Genomic DNA, 22041 nt, shown 5'->3' with positions numbered 1-22041 from the left:
GAGGAAAAGAAAATGATCTATGTCTTTAATGAATAATGCTTGGAAATGATCAAATAAAATATAATTTAAAAAAAAAGAATGAAGAGGCCTTGAGACTGAAAAATTTCAGAAGCAATGCTCTAGACCTCCCCACTTTTTCCTCAAAATGAGTTATCAACTCTATACCTTCAGTTAAAAAAAAATTTATTTTTTTAATTTTTTCCATGCTTACATGATTCATGTCCTTTCCCTCTCCTCTTCTCTCTCCACTCCCAGAATTAACAAGCAATTCTACTGGGTTATGCCTGTATTATCATCCAATGTCTTTTTCTGTATTATTCATTTTTGTAATAGAGTCATCTTTTAAAACCGAAACCCCAAATTCTATACCCATATAGACAAGTGATAAATCATATGTGTTTCTACTCCCACAGTTCCTCCTCTAGAGGTAGATAGCGTTCTTCCTCCTAAGTCCCTCAGTATTGTCTTGGATAATTGCATTGGTTTTAGAAGCAAAGTCTATTTACATTTGATCATAACACAATGTTATAGTTTCTGTGTTCATTGTTCTGGTTCTGCTTATTTCACCCTGCATCATGTAGGTCTTTTCAGTTCTTTTAGAAATCAAGCAGTTCATCTTTCCTTTCAGCACAATAGTATTCCATCACCATCAGAAACCACAATTTGTTCAGCCATTCCCCAGTCGATGGACATCCCCTTGTTTCCTGGACACTTTCATTAAAGGATATTATATTGTTGCTTTCTTTAACCATGTTACCAAAGTGATCATAGTGGCATAGAGGTCTGAGCACTGGAATTGGTGCCAGGAAATTCAAAATCCTGTTCCAGAAACTGTTTTTTTGCTTATTTGTTTTTAAACCCTTACCTTTTGTCTTAGAATTGAAACTAAGGATTGGTTCTAAGGCTGAAGAGTGGTAAGGACTAACAACTGGAGTTGAGTGACTTGTCCAGGGGCACACAGCTAGGCAGTATCTGAGGCCTTCTTTTCTCCAAATTAGCTGCCCCAAAGAAACTATATTTTCAGTCATCACAATCTGCCTCTTTCACAAAATTTCATGTCTTGAATGCCCATACTTAGACTGTGAGCTCCTAGAGAGTTAGGACCACGCTTTTGTCTTTGTATCCCCAACAGAGTTCCTGGAGCAAAGTAAATGTTTAATAACTGCTTGCTGACTTGTTGACTGACCAAAACTCTCCATTTATGCTGAATGGCTATAAGTCACAAAATCAGAAGAATTACAAAATCAAAGTATTCTAGATTAATACTGAAAGAGATCTTTGAGGTCATCTACTCCAACCTCTTCATTTTACAGATGAGGAACTTGAAGCCTCATGAGTTTAAATGATTTGCCCAGAGTCACTCAGGTAAGGTAGCAGAGGCAGGATTTGAACATGAGTCATCTGATTCTAAATCCTCCCAACCAAAGTGAAACAAAAGTGAAATAGCCAGCATTTATATAATGCTATTAAAGTTTTCAAAGGGCTTTAGACACGTTATCCCTTTTGATTCTCACTATAAGTGAACACTATGAAATAGTGCTATTATTATAATAGGGAGCTATTAGTATGCCCAGTTTACAGATGAAGAAACTGAGGCATAGAAAAGTTATATGACTTGCTCAGAATCACATAGTTAGAAAGGGTCTGAGGCAGGATTCAATTCTAGGTATTCCTAAGTACAAGTTTAACACTCTTCCCATTCTGCCATGCTGCCTTATAAATGAATAGCCCAAAGGGCATTCTGAGTGCTATTGTCTACAAAATGTTAAAACATGATATAAGGAGACAGAGAAAGGGAGGGAGGGAGGGAGGGAGGGAAGGAAGGAAGAAAGGAAGGAAGGAAGGAAGGAAGGAAGGAAGGAAGGAAGGAAGGAAGGAAGGAAGGAAGGAAGGAAGGAAGGAAGGAAGGAAGGAAGGAAGGAAGGAAGGAAGGGAGGAAGGGAGGAAGGGAGGAAGGGAGGAAGGAAGGAAGGGAGGAAGGGAGGAAGGGAGGGAGGGAGGGAGGGAGGGAGGGAGGAAGGGAGGAAGGAAGGAAGGAAGGAAGGAAGGAAGGAAGGGAGGAAGGGAGGAAGGGAGGGAGGGAGGGAGGGAGGGAGGGAGGGAGGGAGGGAGGGAGGGAGGCAAGAAAGTTCCCAGGCTCAGGCTTTTCCTCTAAGGCAGGTGTCACAAGCTCATGGCAAGTCTCCCTTTATCTGTAAGAGAAAGACATGGACCTAAATGAACTCCACAGACTGTCCTGGCTAACACATTGTTACCTTGACTGTTCTAAAGTGAGATGTCATGTCATGGAAACCAGAGCCTGGACTTGAGGTCAAGAGACCTGGGCCTGAGGAGTACTGATTCTGCCTCTGAATCCACATGTAACTTCATATGATTAACCAACAAACATTTACTACTTTGCTACAGGCCAAGCACTGTGTACTGAATGAGTCTCTTAGCCCACATGAGCCCCATTTTCCTCATCTGTAAAATGGAAATAATAATCCTTTTATTAGCTGCCTAATGGGGCTATCAGGAAGAAAACTCTTTATCAGTCTTAAAGTGCTGACCACTTAAGTGTGACCACTGCCATCTCTGACAGTCTGTGTTCTCAGGTTCCCTTCAGCTCTGATCCTCTATGTTTTAGCCAGCTGGGGGACACAGGGGATAGTATGTTGGACGTGGAACTCAGAAAGACCTAAAAAAATCCTTCCTCAGACAGTGCTTAACCATGTGACCCTGGACACTTGACCTCTCCAAATCTCAGTTTCCTCCTCTGTAGAATAGGGATGATAAAAGTACCAACCTCACAGGATTGTTGTAAAAATCAAATGAAGTAATTAATACTGGCAAATCTCAGAGCTTTATAGACGCTGGTGATTATTATTGTTCCAAGGTTCCTTCTAGCTCTCATATTCTGTGATTCAAAGGGTTGGCTATTTTTTCCAGGGGAGGAGGGTGGAAAGAGAGTTCCAAAGTGAGGGTCAGGCAAAACTGCCACGGCCCCTATCGAGAAGGGCCAGTAGCATGGAGAGGAGCTGAGCCAAGAAGGCCAAGGGCAGATCATGGAGGTCAGGGCCCGACAGCAGTTTAGCTGGCTGAACAGATGGGGTGTTGATGACTTCCAAGCTGAACACCTCATGACAGGGAGGATAATGGGAACAGACGCCGCAGTCTTCCCGGGAACAGGAAATTACATGACATGAATCTCATGACTGAAAATCTGCAAGTATAAATATAGAAAGCAAGGCTTCTAAATTGCTCCTTCTCCCTCCCCAATGTCCCCCACACCACACCTCCCCTGATCTTCTTCCCAGGCCATCCCAGGGCTGCAGACAGAGCTGTTTTTAATTTTCTGTCTGCCTTGAATACAAAGTCCCCAGACGAGAAGACATCAGGTTTTTTTCGCCTGGATGCTGGTAGCCATCTCCAAAGGATGATACCCTACTTCTGCCATCAAGAGCATTTATTATATTTATTGAATTCCTATATGCACAGCACTGTACTCATTGCTGGGAGAGGAAAAACATTTAGATAAAACATTGTTTTCTGTCTTTACAGAGCTCACAGTCCAGCAAGGGGTTGCCATAAACATAAATTACTATAATACACAATATCAGTATTCATATCCATATTAATTAATAATCGAAATACATTAGGGAGAATGACTAGGATCATTGGAAGAGCTGGAAGCATTGTTCTTCCCAAGCCTCTGGGGTTCAAGGTCCTGGACTAGCTCCTCTGAAGTCTAAGGGGACATGGAAGTCAAGGGGGTGGTGGCAGACATGGCTTGGCCCTTGCTGCCTTCTGCCTCTCCTGTAGGGCACATTGCTGATCTCCCTGGGCTGACTTACAGTAGCTCTCCAACCAGTTGACCTCAAAACAACTAACTCTATTTTGACCTCTTCTGGCCCAGGTAGCCAGGACAAGACAGGGAGGCCTCTGCTCCAGGTAACTACAAGTGGTTCCGCATGGGATGCACCATGGTGCTCAGCCAGAGAAGTCACCAAACTCCTCATCTACTTGTGCTCCATCCCCAGGTATGCAATGGAAGCCTTAGAAAACTCGGCACTTGTTTTCAAGGTGATGTCTGTAAGTCAGGCAACAAGCATGGGCTGGACAAGACCAGATTGTCACCCAACAAGGGAATGGCAGGGTTGGAACCAGAAGTCAGTTGGGCCTCTTGGCCTCTTCCCACTTCTCCATACATATGTGAAATGACAAAAATCAGCAGGACTGAGCAGTATCATTAAAAGGAAAGAGCCCTGGATCTGGAATCAGAAGTTCTAGGTTCAAATTCTCCCCCAGGGACTTATTTCATGAACAATTTCCTTACTTTCTCTGGGAATCTGTTTTGTTATCTGTAACAAAGAGGTTAGATGAAATGATTTATGAAGTCTTTTCCAGGCCTAAACTCTGTAATTCTGTGGCACATGAATGTGGGATGAGGGAAAGGGAGTAGTCAAAAGTAACTTAGATTTCAAGCCTAAGTAAATGATGATCCTCCTCACTTTGCCCCAAAAAGAGATAAGGAAGTCTGGAGGAGGAAAGGACTTAAGGGAAAGATGGCCCCCTCAGCTTGGATCATACTGAGTCTGAGGCATTGTTGGAATATCCAAATGTAGATGTGGGTCTGGAGTCAGGCAAGGAGAGAATTATTGAGAACTCTTCTCTGAAGAGATGGGGAGAAAGAAAAACTATGGAAAGAGACAACATGGAAACCCAGCAAAGGATCCCTTAGAGTTCCAGAAAGGCCTCATAGAGGTGATGACACTTGAGCTGAAGCTCAAAGGAAAACTGAAACTTAATGAAAAAGAGAGGAGGAAAGGCATTCCAGATAGAAAAAAGAACATGAGCAAAGGTGTGGAAGTGAGAAAGCAAAGGGACAGGAGCAGATCTGATCCTGTAGAGTAGTGAAGGAGAGATAATACATTGTACTAGAAAGAGCAGAGCCAGATTCAGTTTCTCTGTCAGTTTCCCTATCTATAAAATGGAGATAATTATACTCACATCATGGAAACACAGACTCTCAGAATCGGAAGAAGACTCAGAGACTAATTCCTAACTGAGCTAAATCCATTCTACCACCTACCTAGGAGGTCAACAAGCTTTTGGTTGGCAAAATGAGGGATGTCCTGTGACAACCCCCTTTGGGTCTGTGATAACAATTTTTTTTAGATCAGGCCTAAATCTGCTTCTTTGTAGTTTTCACCCATTGCCCATGTGGAACCAAAAAGACAAAATCTTCTTCCTATGGCAGGCCTTCCAATATTTGAAAATGGCTGTTTTTCTTCATCCTTCCCTCTGTACCAACAATCACCATAGTAGCTTTCCTGCCCTACTAAATGAAGAAGCCCTAAGAAACTCAAAACCTTTGAGTTTCCTTGCCAGAAAAGACCAGCAGTTATGGCCCAAGGTCCCTTTTACGACCAACCAGAAATTTCCCAGGGATCTTCTTGCAATCCCCCACTAGCATGACAGTATCAATTCACAATACAAGTTGCCTACAAGGTCTTAATGAGGTACCTCCAAATTCCACCAATGGTCCCAATGGACCAGAGTTATTTCCATGATCTTCCCCGACTCCCTTCATATTTTTAAATATACCCCCTCAATAAAGCTACCTTGCTTTAACTGTTTTGTGTGCTCCATGTTTCCTTGTACAGGATTTTGGTAGCCTGAACCTTTCAGTCCACATTAAGATCACACACCTTCTTCACCTCCTGCCCCCTAAAGTTTCATCTCAGATTCTTTGAACAGACGTGAACACAACACTTCAGCTGTGGTCTGACCAGGATACATCACAGAAAGCATAGCATGGTCTCCTAATCCTGGAAGCTACCAATATTGCAGCAACATTGCAAAAAGCAAATGGGATAATGCCTGCCAATGCCCATCTCTCTCTATAAAATATGAGGTTATGATCATGGCTGTAGAGAGGATGGGGCCTGATTGGAGAGCAAGGGAGGAGAGGTTGACCTTGATGTCATGGGTCAGTGGCTTCCATGAGAGCATAAGAGGGAATGGAGGAGAAGGCTCAATAAAAGGGAATGGACTTGAGAACTTAGAATATAAAATGTCAGAGATGAAAGAGACTTTAGAAGTCATTTGGTCCAATCCCCTCACTTAACATAAGGGGAAACTGAGGCCCAGAGATGGGAAATATCTTGTCTGAGGTCACACAGTGAATTGGCCTGAGCTGTATTGTCCCAGGCTTCAGTCACAGGACCCGCTGCCTCCGGCGAAGCGTTTTTGCTGGGAAACTCAGGGCAGGAACTGGCAGGTTCCAAGAGGACATGGAAATACTCCAGGCTAATAAGCTTTGCTTCTGCAATCAGCCATTTGATGCAGGGAGCTGGGTGAAAAGAGGAGGGGCCGGGTATATCTCTGGGTCAGTCTGGACTTCATCCAGAGAAAGGCTACTGCCATCTGCTGGATTTTGAGATCACTTCATCCGATTTGGCAAAGAAAGGGGATTTTTTACCCCAGCCTGAGTGAGGCTGCCCTGTGCCAGGCCATCGACAGAGGTAACCAAGGAGGAACCCCCCCACCTCTGCTCCTCCACCAACCCCTCTCTACAAAGCACAAAAGCCCCAGCTACTCCAAGCCATGGGGTAAATGCTCCCCTTAGGCATGCTGGGCATTTGTCAGATCTCCTTCCCGCAAGCCGAGATAAACATCTGGGTGTTCCCAGGTCCCCATTCCTACCTGGTCAGACTCCCCTGGCCTGTATTGGGCAGCCTGTGTGCTATGTACGTTGGGGAATGGATATCAGTCGGCTTCGGGTGTTCCCCTGCCTGGGTACTTATGTGTGTATGTAAACTGGACCTTTCCATTCCTGAACCCAACAAGGTGATTCTCATGTTGAATTTTAAGGAGGGCAGGCCAGTAGGGGAGATTGCAGAGCAGAGATATTTCCAGTGCCTGTCATGTCATATTACCTGGACCAAACAGAACACCAAAGCTGCAGGGATTTATCCACGTGAAGCTTCACTCCGAGAAATGAGCTCAGAAAGAAGGAAATGTGATGTAAGATCCTCGGGCTAGGAGTAAGGAGAATGATGCTTCAGCCTTGGCTTTGCCAAGCACTAAATCACAGAGTGGCCTTAGATGAGTCGCTTCCTCTTCCTCAAGAAGTCGGACTAGCTGATCTTGTGGCTCCAACAGTCCATGTTCTGTTAAAAACCAGCCAAACCCTTTCCCTGCTTCCACAGCTGGTAGCAGGGTCACAGGAGAGCAGACTTCCCCCACCAGAAAGGGGAGCAGGCTGGGCAGCAGCAGTTCCCCTCTCAAGGATGGATATTTGTCTCCACCCCCAGATCCCCAGATCGTTCAGACCTCTCGGATCAGCATTTGGCCCCAAAATGCTTGATAAAGTTGAGAACTTTGCAAATGGAAATAATTTATTAATAATAATCTAGGACACTTGTGCCCCTGCCAGCGTATGCGTGTATCTCTGTGCATGGTGTCTCTCAGTGTGTAAATTTATTTTTGTTTGTCTCTGTAGGTCCCTGTCTGTGTGTCTGTGTGCCACAGCCTTGCTCAGTGCATGCCTCTTTGGGCCTAAACTCCTTGAAAATAGGGTCTCTGTCATATGTCTCTGGATCTCCACTGACTTGATAATTGAGAACTGAAATGAATTAGATTAAATTATAGATGCAGATCCATACATACTTATTTGTCTGCTCAGATCTATATGTCAGTGGGCAAAAGCCAGTGTACTTTTATGTGTATATCACCGAAGGTATAGCTTTCCAAAGGTGTGCACAAGTGTTTCTGAGTCAGCCTATGTACTCATGTGTATCCGTGTTTCTATGTAAACACACAGTAATAAGGTTTTCTCTTCAGTGAAGAATTCCCAAGATAACCCATAGACCTTGACATCTGGTTCTATTTACCAAGGTGTGAGATGACCTATTTTTCTTTTTTTGGGGGGTCCCATTAGAGATGATTTTTAGAGGACCAGCAAAGTCCTGAGTCACTTGTCCAGACACCAATTCAGGCCAAGGAGCAGAATAAGTTTTCTCCTGGGAAAATTAAGTAACCAGTTACTTCACAGGCCAAATCACTGGGCAGAAGTATTGAGGGCCCAGACCATTGCTTCTACCGCCCAACTGCCAAATGCCCAAAGGTCACATTTCAGCAATGGGTGAGGGGTAGTTTATCCCCAAGGAGCCTACTAATTGGGATCATTGCAAAATGAGTGGATCACTATATCAAAACTGAAAGAAACTTTAGAACATAAAACATAGGATACCATAAGGAAAAAAGACCTTAGAATGTAGACTATAACATATAGCAAAGTTGGAAGAGACCTTATAGCAGTGGTTCTTAACCTTTTTGTGTCATGGACCCCTTTGGCAATCTGGTGAGATTTATTGATTTTAACTCAGATGAGATTTTTAAATGCATAAAATAAAATACATAGGATTCCAAAGAAAACTAATTATAATGAAATAAAGTTATTAATTTTAAAAATTCATAAACTGTTAAGAAGTTTAAGTTAAGAAATCCTGCTTTAGAATATAGAACATAGAATGTCAGAAGTGGAAGGGACCATGAACATTTTCTTATCTAATCCAGTCTCCTCTTTTTTTCCTCAGAGAAGGAATTAAAATATAGAGAGGATAGGCTTCCCCAGTCATAGAGCCTATAGATGAACCTATAGAGACCAGAACTTACATCTTCTAACCTGGAGGGAAGGAGGGAGGGAAGAAGGAAGGAAGGAAGGAAGGAAGGAAGGAAGGAAGGAAGGAAGGAAGGAAGGAAGGAAGGAAGGAAGGAAGGAAGGAAGGAAGGAAGGAAGGAAGGAAGGAAGGAAGGAAGGAAGGAAGGAAGGAAGGAAGGAAGGAAGGAAGGAAGAGAGGGAGGGAGGGAGGGAGGGAGGAAGGGAGGGAGAGGAGGGAGGGAGAGGAGGGAGGGAGGGAGGGAGGGAGGGAGGGAGGGAGGAAGGAAGGAAGGAAGGAAGGAAGGAAGGAAGGAAGGAAGGAAGGAAGGAAGGAAGGAAGGAAGGAAGGAAGGAAGGAAGGAAGGAAGGAAGGAAGGAAGGAAGGAAGGAAGGAAGGAAGGAAGGAAGGAAGGAAGGAAGGAAGGAAGAAAGAAAAGATTGATTTCTGAAAGTTTTATTCTGGAGCTCAAAGTAATATGTTAGACCCTTGTCCCCCTAGTCTGCTAAGTCAATGAATTATTGTCATCTAGGACCATCCAATCTTATTGTAGTCCAGGATCTAGAAATTTGGTTCCCTTTACTTACCTTACCTTATCTTTACCACCCCATCTATTTTCCTCCTTCCTGCCCCTTCCTCGTGTTATCCAAACGTGATTCACAATTTAATTTCTGATTCATAGACAAGAAGCCAAAGCCATAGGACTGACTGTTGTGATAGATGCCAGGAAACAGGCCCCTACTCCCTGCCTGGTCAATGCTCTAAGAACAACCCAGGTAAGTGAACTCAATACTAAGCTCCTTTTAATAATATGAAATTTGACTGGGTAAATGTTAAGTCCTACACTTGAGCTCAAAAAATCAACTACTAGTATAGGAAGGAGAAAGCACAGCTAGACAATTGTTATCATGAAAAAGAGCTGAGGACAGAAAGGTCAGTGTGAATCAGCAATGTGATAGAACAAACAAAAAGCTACTTTGATTTTACAGTGCATTAAAAGAGGTTTGTGTCCAGAATGGGGGAATTAATACACCCAGGGTCCTCTGCCTCAAACTCATGTTATATGAGGACCACTTAAAGGAAGTAGAAATGCTTAGACCTCAGTAAGAGAAATTTTAAAGGGAACATGATTATTGGCTTCAAATATTTGTAGGGTTGCTTTGGGAAAGATGGATTAGATTTGTTCTGCTTAATGGGAGAAGACAGAACTAGGAGCAAGGAACCAAGTTACAAAGAGGCAGGTTTTAGTTCAATGTAGGAAAAAGCTTCCTAATTAGAGCTGACCAAAAGCAGAATAGGCTCTCTTGAAGGTTCTCCATCATTGGATATCTTCCAACCCAATGGACAGTAATATGTCCTTTATAGAAGGGATCCATGCTTCAGGTGGGAGTTGGGTAAGATGCTTCCACCTCTAAGATCCTCTCCAAGACCTACAGAAGGGAAATACTTAACCAGCACTCTTCTACCCCAGTTGTCATCTTGCCCCTTCTCTGACAATGTCTCCTGTTCTCATTCCATCAATCAGCAAAAATGCATGGAGCATCTTCTAGTCACAAACATAGAATCAAATTGCTGAGGAGATCTTGGACCATCTATTACAAACCCTTCATTTTCATAGAGGAAGAAACTAAGCCTCAGAGAGGGGAAGGAGCCATCCAAGGTCAAACACAAAGCTAGTACTAGAACCTGTGGTTTCTCATTCCCTGCTACATGATGCTATGTTCAGTTCCCATATTGAAAAGAAATTGCTTATGTTGAAATGGTTCCCATTTTTCATTAATGCTTGGATGTGATCAGCTAGGTGGCACAGTAAATAGAGAACTGGGCCTGGAATCAAGAAGACTCATATTCAAATATGACCTCAGACACTACCTTTAACCCTTGGCTGACACTTAAGTTCTCCGCAGCCTCAGTTTCCACAGCTATAAAATGGGGATAATTCCTCCCAAGGATTTTATGAGATAAAACAAGATCATATTTAAAAGATAAAACAAGATCATATTTGCAAAGTGCTAAAGTAATGCTATCTATTATTATTCTCTTCATTGTGGAGGTCAAAGGCTGACCATGCCTTCTTACAATGAGTATTTTCCCCATTTTTGCTCTTTGGTCACTTGCAGAAGTGGAAGAAGGCTACCCAACTATTAGGGCTACTTTGTATTTTTGTCTCTGATGATCCTTCTGGCCAAAGAGTTCATCACCCGATAGTCTGCTGCTGCTGCTGACATCTCTTCCCATCTAGCCCCTCTCATTTTCAGGCTTCAGGCACAACCTGTCACTGGCCCTATCATAGAATCATAGAATATTAGAGTTGGAGGGGACCTGAGTGGCACCCATATCCAAAAGGAATTCCACATAACATATCCAACCAATGGTCTCCTGGACTTTGCTTAAAGACCTTCAAAGAAGGGGAATCCATTCTGCTTTCAGAAACTCAGATTATTAGGAAGTTTTTTCTGACCTCAAACCCAAAATTTGCCCCTTTGAAATGCCTACCCTTGCTCTCAGTTTTGCCCTCAAGACAAATAGAGCAAGTCTAAGCCTTGTTCCCACCTACCAGCCCTTCAAATACTTAAACAAACCTAACATGTCCCCATGGATTCTTATCTTGTCCAAGTTAAACACCCCCAGATTCTTCAAGGGATCCCCAAATGATATGAACTCAAGGACCTATCACCATCCTGGACTTTATCCAGTTTATTGGTGCTCTTCCTAAAATGATGCCCGCCTGTGCCCAGTATTCTGGATGAGGCCTGAAAAGGACAAACAATATAGCCAGAACTAGTATAACTAAGCATATATAACCATATAATGACATTTGCTTCAGTAGGTGTGAAATGTGGGCATGGCTGAGGGTGAGTTGAAGATGGAGAACTCCTCCATCAGTGGTCCAAGTACCCAAAGACTTGGGAAATACAATCTGTAGTGGATCTCCATGAAATCTCAATAAAGTGAGTTATAATGTCCATTTCCAGCTCAACCTAATGACACAATAGATACTTCGGGGTCCTTCCTTGGTATCAGGGAAGAGTTAGGATCAGCTTCGGGGACATCACACAATGGCCTCAATGAACAAGGTGCCTTCTTTCCCATGACCCACCTAGAGCATCTGTGAGAGGAAGTGCATGTAGGCCAGAATGGGCAAAGTGAAAAAGGTGAATCTGAAGCTACTGTCTCCTACAGGCCTTGGCCCCAGCCTCTCTTCACAGTTTGCTGTTCCTGGGGGAGAAGGAAGCTGCTACCCACCTGGAGAAGGTGCCAGCCATCCAGGTAAGAGGAAGAAGCATGAGGACTGGCCAAGACAAGGGGAGAGGGGGGGTGGGAAGAAAAGAGGGTTTGAACACTGCTCTCTGCACTTGGACCAGAGAAGAGAAAGCATATTGTTAGGGTCAAGGTGGCAATAAGCACCAGTCCATGACTGCCAAGGCCATTCCATTCTTTCCTATAGTTACAATGTGGAAGAGTATGGGAATGAACAGCCAGGCATAATCCCTTCTTTGTTTATTCTATACTACTCTAGTGGCAGAGAGAGAGGCTTCTGGAAGAGCATCCAGTATGTTTGTGTTGCCTGGATGTCTGTCTGCAAGTGGGTCTGTGGGTGTGTCCTGTGTTACTGCAGGGATTAGATTCAGAGTTTATTAGAGATAAAGTCTAGTTGAATTGACATTCTCCCACTGGACTCCATTCCCTAATCCCTACAAAAGGGTGCCTATCAGCAAGCAAGAAAAAAGAGCTTAGGGAATAGAAGGGAGGAATTGAAATCATTTGATTTCCCCCTCTTTCCATATTCCCCAAACTTTCCCAATCCAGTCATTCTACAGTGAGAAAAAAAGTAGGAAACAGGATTTGAAGTGAGATGGGGTGAGAAATCCCAGAATAATTATCTTTCATTTTTAAAAAAAGTTGAACTGAAACATATTGCAAAAAAAAAAAATGTGTTTATTAAGCCTCACCTGGACTCAACTATGTTGGGGTGCTAGAAACAGGGGAGAGATGGGAGAAAGGTGAGAATACAGAAGAAAATATGATCACTGCCCCTTGGAGAGGTCACAATCTAATGTACATAACACAAACTAATGTACATAAGACAAATAGATGAAAACATAAGAGGATGAATGGTTAAGTGCCAGGACAATTGGCATAATCACATCACTGTGGCACTAAAGGCTTACAAAGAGCTAGATACACCATCTTATAAGGCAAACAGTGTAATAAATCAATCAATAAACATTTATTATGTGCCTACTATAAGCCAGGTGCTGTGCAAAGCTCAGAGGATATAAAAAGAAGCAAAAGACATTCCTTGCCCTCAAGGAGCTTATAATCTAATGGATAAACAATGTGCAAATAATATGTTATGTACAGGATCAATAGAAAATAATTAATGGGGGAGGCACTAGAATTTAGAGGAGCTCGAAGACTTCCTGTTAAAGGTGGGATTTTAGTTGAAACTTAAAGGAAATCAGGGATATCAGTAATCCAAGCAGAGGAAGAAGAACATTCCAGGCATGGGAGATAGTCAGAGAGAGCCCAATGTGAGAGAAAAGAGTGTCTTGTTCATGAATAGCCAGGAGTCACTGGATCAAAGAATGCATATAGGAGAGAATTAAGTGTAAGAATTACAATTTGTTTTACTGATAAGGAAACTGATGTTCACAAAGGTCTCTACTGAAGGCAGGATTCAAATCGAGGTCTTATAACTCCCAAATCTAGCACTCTTTTCACTCTGCTCTGTCAAGTTTCAGACTCACATATCTCTGGATACTTCAAGATACCCAAGCAGTCCAGATTCCCCTGAAAGTATCCCACAAGCTGCTTCCATTTGGTAGCTTACTGGCACCTGCCCTCACAGCTCCTCTCCAGTTTTTCCACAATTCTGATCCAGATTCTGTTTGGTTCCAGTTTTCCCTTCTGTCTGTCCTGCATGGCCTAAGCAGTTACACCACTTCAGACACCGATATTTGGCTACAAAATCTATGCCATTTACCTTTGAAATCATAGCTCCGCTGTCTTCTCTACACTTGACCAGACCCCTGGGAATGGTCAGTAAGTCCTGTGAAGAAGACTTTGCCTATTTGCATCTCCCAGCCCCTGCTTTAAAGCCCAGGAGTAACAAATCTACTGTCTTTATTCCTGCCTCCAATGGGGTAGGTTTCACCAGAAGGCTCTAAATTCTTTCTAGCCATCATTAACATCTTCAGTCAGTCAGATATGCCAGGTACTATGGCAAGCACTGAGAATAGAAATTTGAAGGAAGAGAAAGATAGTCCCTATGCTCAAAGAACTTATATTTTAATGGGAAAGACAATACATAAAGGGAAGATGAAGGAGAGAGAGAGAGAGAGGGAATGAGGAAGAAGCTACCTAGCCATAGGCATGATAAAGAAGCCCAAAGGAATACACTCCAGTGGGAAATGAAGTCATGGCTATCCCAGGGTTCTAAAAAGAGCCCCCCACCCTCCAATCAAAGGGGGTGCTCCAGAGGCAGTTGTACTAATAAGGTGTGAGTGCTAGGGCTAAAGTGATGTCCAGACATTCAGTTTTAAGGGAAGTATATAAGAGCAGAGCACCAACAGCTCCTGCCCCTAAAATACTAACCCTAGTATTCCTTCCCTTAGTACTTCTCTCTCTGACCATTTGACCTCCTAGTGTTGGATCCTGTCTGCCCAACTCACTGCATCCCAACATAAACTGACCTCCCGTCACAAAATTCAAGTCATTAAGAAGTCGTCTAATCTGGGGGCTATCTAGGTGGCTTAGTGGATAATAGGAGGTCCTGGGTTCCAATATGACTCTTCCTGGCTGTGTGATCCTGGGCAAGGCACTTAACCCCAGTTGTCTAGTCCTTACAGTTCCTCTGCCTTGGAACCAATACTCAGCACTGATTCTAAGACAGAAGGTGAGAGTTTAAAAAAAAAGTCATCTAATCCCACCTGCACTCAAACATGGAACATAATCTTTTCTAATGCATCCCTAGCAGGTAATCATCCTTACTCCTCTTAAACATCCTGGGTGATGGGGAGCTCACTATTTCCCAATGACTGTTTTAATTGTTAGGAAATGATATCTTCTACTGAGGCAAATCTACTTCACTACCCACTGGGGCCAAACAGAATAAATCTGATCTGACAGCCTTACCTTCCTCCACTTTGTCAGACAACACAGCGCCAACATCTGGGTGCAGTACTCCGATTAGACCAGCAGAGGGCAGAAGAACTCTTCTCACTTCCCTTGTGGTACCACTATGATCACTGCAGAAGGAAAATGGCAAACCACTCCAGTATCTTTGCCAAGAAAAACCCCATGGATGGTGGGTCCTCAGGGTTGTGGAGAATCAGGCCCGGCTGAATGACTGAACAAACACCGTGCTCTAGGATCACAGAACTGGGGACACAATGGACTCAGAAGCCATCTAGTCCAACTCCCTCACTTTAATGCTGAGGAAACGGAGACCCAATCTCATTGCCCTCATCCCCACTGCTATGCTTCTAGGAGGCACCCTGTATAGAATGCTGGACTAGGAGTTGGGGAAAACCTGGATTTAAAAGCTACCACAGACATAGCAGCTCTGAGCAAGTCACTTAGCCTCCCAATCTCAGTTCCTCATCTGTAAAACAAGTGCAATAATAGCACCTGCTTTACAGGATTGTTGTGAGGATTCAATGAGATAATGTTTGCAAAGTGCTTTGCAAACCTCAACGTGCCCATGTCAGTGTTAGCTATTGAGCAAACCTTTCCTGAGTCCCTGGTCTGTGCAAGCCCCTTTGATGTACTATGTCACAATGGGGGGAGCAGAGATGAATGGGATAGAGTCCTAGTATTCATAGAGCCATGATATGGAACAGAAAATGTGGCAGCGAACCTAGTTTGTTTGTGTTTTTGAAGGGAGAGAATTAGAGGACCCAAGCTCATATCCAGACTCTGCTACTTCTAATCTATATATAAACTTGGATAAAACCCTTAACCTTTGTCATATTCAGTTTCCTCATCTGTAAAATGATGGGTTTGGGATTTGATGGATTCTAAGGTCTCTCTCAATTCTAAATGTATCTGGACAAGGATGGTCGTCTCAGCCTCAAACTGCCTTTATGGGGCAGTGGATTATGGTTGTACTTTTCTTTCTTAAGGCTTCAGTTAATGTACTGCAGCCACCCAGGGTAACCCAATGTTTCCAAAAGAACAAGTGCCTTGTACTTATTCCACTCCTCATGTACATTATGGCAGCCATTCAGAGCCAGGCTGTGTATGTATGGTGTTCTCTTAATGTGGCTCCCTTTAATTACCACCATATACCACTGTAATGAGTGCACCAGCTCATGTTTCTGCTCTGCTCAGGAAAATGATTTAAAATGTCGCCATCTTTCTTGGGGGTTAGTAAACGTGCCGCAGCAGGCAAATTGTTACTTAGGGGATGGGCACATAAAAACACAGCAACAATTCCCTTCCTGGCCTCTGTCTGGAATTGTTCTGGGCACCCACCTCAAATCAAAACGATCAATGGATTTATTTTCCCTGTACGCCTGCAGACCTCATCACTCAGTCCCCAGGAACAAAAGCTCCTTCCCATCAGATATGTCTTAGTGGGTGTCCCTTTCCTATTGCAGAATGCTAGCAGGGGGCAGCAACCCATTGCAGGCAGGCTGATTACAAATAGAACATTGGGCTGGTTGTAGCTGCCAGTCCCTAGCTTGTGAGAGTTCCAGCTTTGTTATACCCTAACCCTCAACCTCCATCCTGGCCCTCGCACTCTCCAGCTCATTGCTTTTTCTCATAGATTTAGAATAGAGATTATTTTCGTTTCAGATGTCAAAGCTGAAAGGCATCTTTGGACATAGGATATCAGAGCTGAACAGGATTTTAAAATATAGAAAACAAAATATGGCTGCTAGAAGGGATTTTGGAGCTTAGGATTTATATATATATATATATATATATATATATGTATATATATATATACATATGTGCAGGTATATACATATATACATACACATAGAAATATCTATATCTATATATCAGAACCAAAAGTGACCATAGAGCTCATTTAATCCAAGCTGCCTATTTTATAGATGAGAAAACCGAAGCCCAGAGAAGGGGATGTGACTTGCTCAATATTATATGGCAAAAAAGTAGCAGAGATAGGATTTGAATGTAGATTCTCTGACATAAGATTCACAGACTGGGGCAGCTGGGTGGCTCAGTGGATTGAGAGTCAGGCCTAGAGACGGGAGGTCCTAAGTTCAAATCTGGCCTCAGACACTTCCTAGCTGTGTGACCCTGGGCAAGTCACTTAAAACCCATCGCCTAGCCCTTACCACTCTTCTGCCTTGGAGTTAATACACAATATTGACTCCAAGATGAAAGGTAAGGGTTTAAAAAAAAAGAATTCATAGGTTAAGAGCAGCTGAAAGGGACCTTAGTGGTCATATAATCCAACTCTTCATTTCACAGATGAGGAAACTGAGGCCCAGTGTATTTAATTGACTTATCAGAGGTCCCATAGTTAATAAACCTCAGAAGTAGGAGTTGAATCTAAAGTTAAGTTCCTCTGACTTCAGAGCCAGTCATTTTTATACTATACTAAGCTGCCTCCCTATTGCTGTTCTTTTTCTACTATCATAGGAAATAATAATTGTAAAATACTTAGCACAGAGCCTGGCACATAATAAGCACCATATAAATGTTCATTATTGTTATTATGGCACTCCTCTGAAAGCCAAGAGTTAGACCTCATTTAGTATCACTGCATCTCCATTGATGGTCGGTCAGCATCCTTCCCCATATTTCTTATAGAGCAGAAGTTCTTAACCTAGAGTACATGAGGGTTTTTTTAGTATATTTTGATACCGGTATTCCAATATAATTAGTTTCTTTTGTTGTACTATATATTTTATTTTATGCGTTAAAAGCATTATTAGGCTTTACCAGTTTGCCTTAAGAGGCGAAGACATATAAAAGATTAAGAACCTCCTCTATACAACATAATCGATTTTGAGCTTTAAGGGACCTTCGAGGTCATCTAGTTCATCCCCTTCATTTAATAGATGAGGTCTAAAATGTTAAGTGACTTGCACAAGATTACAAAGGTAGTAAATACCTGAAATGGAATTTGAACCCAGCTCTTTCTGTTGTATCAGCCTAAATCAGGAGTCAACACATGATTATTATTATCATTGGTAAGACTGCAACTCTCTAGGATCCACTATAGCCCTAAAGGAAAGAGTTGGAACCCTTAGGCCTATCACTTTTTGAAGACTGCCACACTCTCTTCAAATAAGCATTGGGCTTATAAATATGTTTCTTTGTAACTGGTGAAGGGGAAAGGATTTTTTAAAAATAGCCATCCCAAAATGGAATCAGCCACCACAAAAAGTAATGAGTTTCCTATTAGTCAATCAATAAATCTGAGGCATTTAGCAAAACTATAGGTCAACATGTTGGGGATGGATGTTATAGAAGGAACTTATGCTACAGATTGGATTCAGAAATTCGACCAGATGTCCCTTGAAATCCCTTCCAACTCTGAGATTCTGTGGTTTCAGGAAACTAGGGTCATTCAAATGAAGAATTCTGGGTCTACATAGAAAAACAAGCCAAAGGCCAAGGCAGTGTGGTGCAGTGGAATGAGAATTAGATTTGCAGTCACAAAACCTAGTTGTGAATTCTGACTCTGGTGCTTGCTCTCTGTGTGACCTTATGTGATGACCAATGCAGCTCAATAGGTATTTAGAGAAGCCACTTGCCCTCCCCCAGCCACCTCTTTCTCATTTGTAAAATGAATGGAGTTAGACAGGATGGGCTTCAAGATCTCTTCCAACTTTCAGTCTAATGATCTAATAATACTCAGGGGAGGGAAGTAGACTGGGTGAGAGTGAGGTTGTGGGAGTAGGGAGCAGAGAAGTAGAGCAAGTTTGGAGAACTAAGCCCTTCAGTCAAAATGGAAGGTTAGAACAGCAGCCCAGAGGAAGGATGGAACATCAAGGGATTTCAGTGTTTGACAAAAACTCCAGGACTTATGCTTGTCCGTGCTTTTTATGTCTAATATCTCATTTGATTTCTCCCTCACCCAGGTGGAGGTGCTTACATCTCTGAAGGCCCTAGGCCGCCACGTGGACCAGAGCCAGTTGACCCCAGACCTAGAAGGATCCTTCCCATATTGCCACAGTCAGTGGGTTCAGTTCTTCCAGGTATTTACATTCATGGCCTTGAGTCTTCTCCTCTTTGCCTTCTTGCTTAAAAGAGCTTATTTCTTCTACCCTATGGGAAAACCACTACCCTCTACCCCTAGAAAGTGTAATAGAAGGATTTGAGAGGGGAACAGGGGGAATGGAAGGAGAGAGGGAAATGGGGAGAAAGGGAGAGAGAAGATTCTTCTTCTCCTCTCTTTTTCTGGGAGAGAGGTAGTCAAGTCTTGTACCCCTGGCAGAGGGAATATGTCTCCTCAGAGAATAGTTCTAGAAGATGGAGGACACCCACTGTCACTTCCCTTCAGAACCCTGGGGTCACCCCACTATCAAGGAGAGATGTTGTTCCTTGGGTTAGGCAGTTTGGATCCCTGGGATCCTGAGCTAACCTTCCCTTTTGGGGAGAGATATGATTCTCCCCAAATCTTCTGTCCTTTTTCCTAGCGTCAGAAACCAACCAGACCTAATTCTAAAGTACTAAACAATTTATTTGGGTTCACACAGGGAAGGAGAAGTAGGGGTGTCAGGCAATGAGAGTAGGAACCCCTAACACTGGTCCCCTCTGGCAGGCCATCCCCCCAAGTTCTTGGGGTTCAAGGCTGAGTGCCTTGAACCCTCCTCTGGCCAGCTTCTGGTTGATCTCTATTCCTCACCTAACTAGCTTTTTTTTTTTTTTCAGGAGTCTAGGAATAGATCAGGGAGAGAGAAATCTCAGAGAGAGAGAGAGAAATCTCAGGGAAAGATCTGGATGGCTCTGACCAGCATGAGTCCAAATCCAAAACCCCCTTGAGAATTCTGGTAGCTGTTCTTGAAGAGTCTTAGTGGAGGTGTTTTGGGGTCCCAGAAGGAATAACAGGTCCCAAACTGATAGGCTCTTTCTCAGCTTCCAGGAAAACCTCCTTTCCTCCTCCACCTCCCAGGCTGGAAGACCCTGGACATTTGGAGCTTCTCTCTCTCTGCCCCTCCTCTGCTGCTCTTCAGCTGATCTCTCTTTCAGCTTGGCTTCTCATTGCAACCCCTGGATCTCTCTTAAATTACATTTAAAACATACTACCCTCTATCCCTAGAAAGCTCACTATTACTTTTAGTTTCTGATCTTAAGTAGAGTATTGAGAAAGGACCACAATGACTAAGATACAATTCTTGCCTTCAATTTCATTTAATATTTATTGTTGTTGTTTAGTCATTTCAGTCATGTCTGACTTTTTGTGAACCCATTTGGGATTTTCTTGGCAAAGATGCTGGAGTGATTTGCCATTTCCTTCTCTGGTTCATTTTATAGGTTAGAAAACTGAGGCCAACAGGGTTAAGTGACTTGCCCAGGATCACACAGCTAGTCAGTATCTGAGGCCAGATCTGAATTTAGATCTTCCTGACTCCAGGCCCAGCACTTTATCCATTGTGCCACCTAGTTACTCTTTAAAATTTATTAAGCACCTACTATGAGTAAGATTCTATGTCAGGGTACAAAAGACTTAAAATTATACAGCCCCTGCCTCAGACAACTCAGAGTTGTAACCCACCATACATTCCAATTGGAAATATGACAAGAACACAGCTTAATACAAAGTAGAAGGTGATAACAGTCCACAGAGAAATCCAGAAAAAGAGCTCAAGGTAAAATATGAAGAGGACGAAAAACACTTTCAGTTGAGGGGTGGAGAGGAAGGCTGCACGGTACTTGACTGGGCCATGAAGGAAGAAAAGAATTTAGCCAGGTGATGGTGAGGAGTCTATATCCCAGACATGGGGAATGACCTGCATAAATGAGCAAAAGTGGGAGAAGGTTGGACATCCAGTGTAGCAAGCAGCTAGAGTGCATTAAGGGGGAAGTGTGAAATAAGACTAAAAAGATAGGACAGAGCAAGATTGTAGAGGGTCTCTAAGTGTAAAGGTAAGTCACTGAAATTTTTTGAGCAGGAAAAGACCTATCTGTGCTTTATGAGATTATCTTGGCAATTTGCAGTATAGGGAACCTAAGCTATGTCCACAAATAACCATGATACAATATAAGGTGTAAGGCTGTGATCAGGGTGTTAAAAACACAGAACTGTGAGAAAGCAAAAGTGTAGAGATTATGTTTAACTAGGGAGGCTTCCTGGAAGTCTGGAAGAGTCAACAGGAAATGATTAGGCAGAGATGGAGGGATATGAAAGAGAAAGAGTGCATTCCAGGAAAAAAAGAACATGAGCAAAGGCATGGGAGCAGAAAAATAGAGGGGTTCAAGGAACACCAAGTGTTCCCATGTGACTCTGACACAGACTTTGGAAAGAGAACCAGTGGAAAAGAAGGCCAGAGGTTCCATGGGATGAGATAATAACAGGAACTTGGAGCACCACTGCTGTCCTAGATAGCAGAGAGAAGAGGCCACTTCTTGGCCTCCTAGGGACTGGCCCTGCCCACTTTGGGGAAATCATTCCATCCTGCTTCCCCCTTTCCTGGGGAGACAACTCCACCATTAGAACAATATGTCCCCTTGCTTAGACATCTAATGGCTTTACTATTGCCAGTCCTAAGGGAAAGTACTGACTCAAGAGTCATAGATTTAGGGCCAAAATATACCCCAAAGGGAACTGAGGCACAGAAAAGCCCTTAAGTAAATAACCCACCCAGAGTCACAAAGCTAGTAAGTATCTGAGATAGGATTTGAATTCAGTTCTTTGCCCTGAGACCAGCCCTATTGATACTGCCTCTCAGAACATCCCCTCAAAACTTTTAGAATCACTGTCTTGTACAATTAAAGGATTTAGAGCTAGAAAAATCCTTTAGAAATCATCTATTTCAACCTCCTTCACTTGATGGATAAAGCCCAAGAGGATAAGTAATTTTCCCCAATTTGCCTAAGCAGTAAATGTCAGATTCTGAACTTGAACTCAGATGTTATATCTGAATTCAGCGCTGTTTTTAAAAGATAACATTATTGCCCAGCCTCAAAGGTCTAGCATTTTCCCATTGGCTTATCTACAGAGTAGACCTCTTGGAAAGCTCCCTTGGCTGAGATACTGGTTCCCCATCCACCCCACCCCCAGGCATGGGACCCTGACAAATAAGATTCTCTCATACATAGAATCACATACTCTCTGAGTTGGAAGGGGCCTCAGAGACCACTTAGGCCAACCTATACTTGAGTGGGTATGACATAATATCCCTAGCAAGTGGTCATCTATAGTATAGTCTCTCTTAGAGTAAGCACTGGGATACTCTGACAAAATAAG

At 43.0% G+C, this 22041-nt stretch overlaps 1 protein-coding gene across 1 annotated transcript in view; it reads left to right on the top strand.

Annotated features, from left to right (window-relative positions):
* KIAA1755 (KIAA1755 ortholog) overlaps window positions 1-22041 on the top strand; it is a 78027-nt gene that overhangs the window by 29826 nt on the left and 26160 nt on the right. Inside the window, exons 5-8 of the mRNA XM_007474370.3 lie at window positions 3896-4019; window positions 9328-9421; window positions 11829-11915; window positions 18713-18829. Coding sequence (XP_007474432.2) covers window positions 3896-4019; window positions 9328-9421; window positions 11829-11915; window positions 18713-18829 — 422 coding nt within the window. The remainder of the gene's footprint in view (window positions 1-3895; window positions 4020-9327; window positions 9422-11828; window positions 11916-18712; window positions 18830-22041) is intronic.

Source organism: Monodelphis domestica, chromosome 1 (genome assembly GCF_027887165.1).
Source record: "Monodelphis domestica isolate mMonDom1 chromosome 1, mMonDom1.pri, whole genome shotgun sequence".
Taxonomy (NCBI): Eukaryota; Metazoa; Chordata; class Mammalia; order Didelphimorphia; family Didelphidae; genus Monodelphis; species Monodelphis domestica.
Note: the sequence above shows the minus strand (reverse complement) of the source record. Positions and strands in the feature narration are given on the sequence as shown.